Genomic DNA, 6,000 nt, shown 5'->3' with positions numbered 1-6,000 from the left:
CATACCTCCCACAAGACGACGGGTAGGCCTCTATAGCAGCGGTCAGGGTATAAACACGGGACCATCGTGACGCCCGAACGACAGTCCAGCGCGCACACCACACATATAGGCGTATTGTGATCTACTTTGACTAGAACGAAGTGCACTTTGAACTGTATCGAACAGACCAAGGTCTATTTGGACTATACGATTTAGATCCATTGACTTTTCTTAAAATTTTATGACCCCGACATGAGTTATTTTAGTTCCACCCTAGCAGTAAACCAGTAGTACGAAGCCAGAGACGAAAGTTATTAATGACATAGTGAAAGCTTTCAACCTTAAGACGGCTAATCGATGAAGCTAGTATAGATAAGCCGGCCCAGAACAACAGACACACTTATTAATCCTGTCTAGGAAACTGAACGGACTTTCGTTTTTCTTTGTAGTTCTGTAGCTTCAGGTTTTGTTAAGATATTAAACACCTTTCTTAAGTACATTTTGTTTCGGTGTGGATTTAGAATCTAATATCTCGGTAAGTAGACTTTTTTGGTGTGTATAGGTTGCACTGAATAAACACAAGTAGATCTATATCTGAGGGTTAGACACAGACTGGGCAAAATAGTTTAGTATTAATTGAACTTTTTAGACGTTACCTAACGTTCAGACGTAAGAATTTGAACTTAGTAGATACAATAGATAAAACAGAACATAACAGTATTCATTAAAATTTTAAGAAAATATAATAGTCTTATCAAATTCTCAACGAGTGTGCTGTTGTGTTTCTATTCATATCAAAATTTTAATCTGTCCTTGTTTCAGGAGAAGTAAAAAAAAAAAATATATTTTTTTACTCATTGAAAATTTAAAGTTTTTTTTAAATGTACAACTGAAAAAAAAGGTAACGTACTTTAACATAGATTATCAAGTTATGAGTGATCGCTTTTAAAAGCATTTATTATAAAAAAGGTGAACGACCTGAATTTGAACTCGATGCCTAAAGCCTTCTTAAGCCAGCGACCCAACGGGAATGCTTATGAAATAAGAAGGTTTTATAGTTATCTATTGCTAGTGCCAAACTTTTCTCTATAAAGTATAAAGGAGACTAATTCAACTTATACCTCAGTCAAGTACATTTTTTTCCCTTTTTCGAGATACCAAACAAAATAATTAATTACCAATAGTTAATTAACTAATTTGTTAAGCTTTTTTAAAAAAATTCTTATTTAGTTAGGTACAAGAAACAATTGTGCAAAATTTCAGCTTGATCATAGATTGCGGTGTAGGAGAAATAACGTGTACAAACTTTTTGCCAGACAGACAGACAGAGTGAGTTGATAAAAAAATAATCTCATTAACAATAAGTACTGCTCTGCAGGGCCAGTTTTTGTAGACGTTAAATAAAGAACTATTTCTATTCCCATTGTCCCCATTGGTCTTTGTGCTGAAATGAACTCTGGCAACATTCTATTTGATTAAATGCTGGTTTAGGCTTCACTTCAAGTTTTACAAGTCCTTTATTGCTTCGAGTTCGAACGAAGCAGACGCAATGGAAGCTGGAGACAGCAAGACCAGTCTCAGGCTACTCAAGTGGACCTTTAAGAGCATGCTTGAGGTCCACGCTGTGGTCAACAATTTACTGCGTCACATTTTGATGAACGAAAGATCTAAACGATGGAGAAAAGTAAGCGCCTATTTTAATTTCTTCAATTTGATATTTACATATAAAAGCTAGTCTTAAAACATTAAAGTAATTGTAAGGCTTATTTGTGTCTGTTAAAATGTGATCGTTAAATATATAAACTAGTGTAATGTGGCATTGGGGCCTATTAGTGCTTGTTAAAACTACTTTAACAGTGTAACTTATGTGTGTCCCTTTAATGATTATGTACATGGTAGATGTTGATAATTAGCAGGATTATATAGGGACTTTATTGGCTATAAGCAGACTGCCTCACTTTTCATTTTTACTACAAGTATCTTCAAACATTTAAAGATAACATAAAATGATTCGATCATTTTAACTAAAAATATTGAGTTGATCACTTTCAATAAACACAATATTTATTTTAGAACTACAGATGATCAAAGTGAAGAATAGTTGTATATAAGAAAGTAGAGCCATAATGAATTATTAGAGGAGCCTTTGGGTTATCTTCTACTTGTATCCAAGGAGAGTAATCCTCTTTAAATACTTGCATTTTCATTCTTTTAATTATACAAATTACGAATTTTTAACTTAGCTATAAATACGTAACAATAATATTTTTAAATTTAGAAACGTTTTGTAAACCTATTCAGAAAAAATAATTTTAAACAAGTGTGTGTTCGCAATTCATAATTTTATTTGTTCATTCCATACTAAAATTTTATTTGTTCATTCCAGGCTCAAATTTTATTTGTTCATTCCATACTAAAATTGTATTTGTTCATTCCAGGCTCAAATTTTATCTGTTCATTCCATACTAAAATTTCATTTGTTCATTCCAGGCTCAAATTTTATTTGTTCATTCCATACTAAAATTTTATTTGTTCATTCCATACTAAAATTTTATTTGTTCATTCCATACTAAAATTTTATTTGTTCATTCCATACTAAAATTTTATTTGTTCATTCCATACTAAAATTTTATTTGTTCATTCCATACTAAAATTTTATTTTTTCATTCCATACTAAAATTTTATTTGTTCATTCCATACTAAAATTTTATTTGTTCATTCCAGGCTCAAATTTTATTTGTTCATTTCAGGCTCAAATTTTATTTATTCATTCTATACTCAAATTTTATTTTCAATGTGTCCGTTTCCGTAATTCATATTTCATACATTCGTGAATTATGGGACAGATCTTCTAAAGTCCCCCACCGGACCTGGAACTCTTGTTTCTTACAGTGTTTTTTGTTTTTCTTAAATATTTTCTTGAAATAGCCATGTTGTCCCTTAATAAATGCTCGATTGAAAAAAGTTTAGTTTGAGCTCCACTTTTAATTCATGCAGGTAGTGGATGCTTACGAAAGACTTTTGTGGGTAATCGATATCAAACATTTCCCCAAAGACTATGAACCACCTGCCTCTTACAACAATCTGGTAAATATTTACTTTATTTAAAATTACTGTTTAACTTTTCATAGAATTAAAAGTTCAGTTATTGATCTGCTGACTTGTGGTCATTGTTTAACGAGGGTCTTTAGTGCCCAATGCCATAACCAACCGACCCTCTTTCCTAAGCAAGGTAGCCAGTAGAGTTTTTGGGCGGGGGGTACTTTAGCACATCACGACATCCCAGTTAGCTCAGAAATTCAAAGCCATAGACCCTTTTCTTTCATTCAAACCGTGCGATCTATATGGCAGATGGTGTAAAGATTCCATGCTTTTATTGTAACCGTTTAAAATGGTTTCATGTCACAACGACAAACCGCTTTTACTTTTCCCAACTAATGTGAGGTACCCATCAGATTTCAGCGGGACTCCTGGGCGTGGTAAAAAAACCTGAAGGTCAAAAAGTCCTGGTGTTCACCAGGTTTCAGACTCAAGACCTCACCGTTCTAAAGCCATGCGTTTTACCACTCCCTCCATCAGCCTTCATGTTTGAACCAACTCGTGGCAAATAAAATGTAACTTCATGTTTGAACCAACTCGTGGCAAATAAAATGTAACTTCATGTTGTTATAAACAAACATTTAGATGTTATAGTTCAGAAAGATTGTGATAGATTTATCAAAGAGAAAGGAAAAGAAAGAAAGAGACAGAGAGAGTGAAAGAAAGAGACAAAGAGAGCGAAAGAAAGAGACAAAGAGAGCGAAAGAAAGAGACAGAGAGAGCGAAAGAAAGAGACAGGGTTGAAAAAACAACAGAGAACGACCACTTATCATAGTTTAATTCCGTTTAGAAATAAAAACATCCATTAAGGTCTGAGTTTGACGTAGAAGAACTTTATGCTCTCACACCTTTAAGAACTACCAACTCTATTGACTCTATAGTCATCTCCAAATATAGTTCAAACTCAATCATTACATCTACTACGTAACAAGTATTTGTATATTTCAAACTCAATCATTACATCTACTACGTAACAAGTATTTGTATATTTCAAACTCAATCATTACATCTACTACGTAACAAGTATTTGTATATTTCAAACTCAATCATTACATCTACTACATAACAAGTATATAATTTGTATATTTCAAACTCAATCATTACATCTACTACGTAACAAGTATTTGTATCTTCCCAGCTATACGAGTGTCATTTCCATCTCGGGTTGGCCTTGCAACGACTAGATCAGCACAAAAAGTCGATTGTCCATTACACACAAGCAATGAAGGCTGTGTCCATTCCAAAGGTGTCTTTCTTGTAACAGTTTCTTTGAGACTTTTTTGTTTAATAGAGAGAACCATATATAAAAATAGTTATAATAAAGAGTAACTTTGCTGTAGCTCTTTTCTATTGAGGTAAAACAATTTACAGTAATATTTTTGTTTGTTGACTTAAGTGCGGCTGTCAGGCTGGCTGCATTGCAAACTCTTGCATGCTCACACCACTGTACGCAAGAAGGGCCTTTGCTCATTGCATGACAGGTAGACAACTTTTTGTAGAGACATGTAACATAGGTTTTATACACAATTAGCTTAGTTTTGAAATACTGGTAACATATTGTTGTGGAGACTTGGAACATGATTTTCTATGAACTGGTATTATACGTTTTAGAAACATGTTTTTCTCTAGATCTGATTTATATTTCTAGTAGTGGCAAAAAAAAAAAGGAAATCGTGTCGTGGCTTTAGAGTCTGTAACATGATTTTAATACGACGCAGAGGAAAAGAAGATTTGAACTCTCGACATTGTCTGTCGTCAAAGCTTGTTTTGCGATCGTACTTCGTCTCAGTCTCGAAGACTTTCTATTTTTGTCATTTTTACAAAATCAAATTTGAGTTTGTTTGGTATTAAATAGAGTAGTGGAAATTAAAAGCCTGTAGATTCTTCTAGTCTACATACAAATGTACAAGCTGAGTGTCTCTAAATGTCATTCAAGCTAGGATTGGTTTTCTATTAAAGATCTTATCCTGTATATGGCAATTAAAACTATAAACCTGCACACGATCTCCTTGTCAAATAAAGATACGGTTTAAACCGAGTCGCTAAATTTATATGTGAATAACTGAAATAAAAATCTATAATTTTACCAGGATTAGCACCTAGTACTCCTGGTTCAATATATTAACATTAGAGATAGAATCATTGACAAGTCCAAACAAATGTGTAATCTTTCGCTGTTCGTTTTCTCAGGCTGTCTGTCTAACGCTTTACGAGACATAGAGGACTTAACTTTGTTAGATTCCAAAAATCCTGTAAGACTATTTTCAATTAAATAATTTGATATGTTTTTTTTTTGTTGTTGTTTTGTTTTTGTTTTGGTATCAATGTAGGTCCAATACATTACACAAATGCATGTACAAGTTCACATTAACTCAATTAAAAAGCTTTACAACAAATGTCACTTTTTAATTAGGATGTTTACTGCGTTAGAGCACTTGTCCACACTGCAAGGAAAGAAGAAAAGCAGGTCAGGAATTTATTCTTCTGTATGTAGTCTGTGTAGAAATTTGTCACATTTAGTGGAAGTAATATATTTTTACAATTATAGTGATAGTGTACATTTAAAAAAGCGTCTGTTGTGACTACTTCTAGTGTTTCTAAACTTGTCGTAACTCCAGTCGAATTTTATCTTCTTTTTTTGTCGAGATTACTACCCAATTCTTAAATCTATTAATTCTGTATTCTAACAATACCTCTTCCATATCACCTCCAACTACCCCTTAGTGATCAGCATGTCGGGCCGTTGGGGCACCTTATGACATCTAAAAATTATCTTTCTGCATTAATGTCGTTTGCCTTGGATAGATTCTACTTGAATGACGCCTATCCATTCTTTTATGTTCTCATTCTTTTTCCTGGTACAGTTCCCGAAAGAATGTCTTAGCAAACCCTGAGGCCTTGTGATATGGCCATAAAGTTTTG

The 6,000-nt window shown here is 33.3% G+C and overlaps 1 protein-coding gene across 2 annotated transcripts in view; it reads left to right on the top strand.

The window, feature by feature from the left end:
• Positions 1–256: 256 nt before the first annotated feature.
• LOC106054181 (uncharacterized) overlaps positions 257–6,000 on the top strand; it is a 16,823-nt gene continuing 11,079 nt past the window's right edge. The window contains exons 1-7 of one of the 2 annotated variants that reach the window (XM_013209944.2): positions 258–514; positions 1,471–1,663; positions 2,977–3,066; positions 4,217–4,324; positions 4,475–4,559; positions 5,269–5,330; positions 5,492–5,545. In XM_013209944.2, the coding sequence (XP_013065398.2) occupies positions 1,529–1,663; positions 2,977–3,066; positions 4,217–4,324; positions 4,475–4,559; positions 5,269–5,330; positions 5,492–5,545 (534 nt within the window). In that variant the 5' untranslated portion in view covers positions 258–514; positions 1,471–1,528. Of the gene's footprint in view, positions 515–1,470; positions 1,664–2,976; positions 3,067–4,216; positions 4,325–4,474; positions 4,560–5,268; positions 5,331–5,491; positions 5,546–6,000 lie in introns of both variants that reach the window. The other variant, XM_013209947.2, reaches the window with a different exon arrangement.

This window comes from Biomphalaria glabrata, chromosome 4 (assembly GCF_947242115.1).
Source record: "Biomphalaria glabrata chromosome 4, xgBioGlab47.1, whole genome shotgun sequence".
NCBI classification, from domain to species: Eukaryota; Metazoa; Mollusca; class Gastropoda; family Planorbidae; genus Biomphalaria; species Biomphalaria glabrata.
The sequence above is the reverse complement of the archived record's forward strand: the minus strand, read 5'-3'. Positions and strand labels throughout refer to the sequence as shown.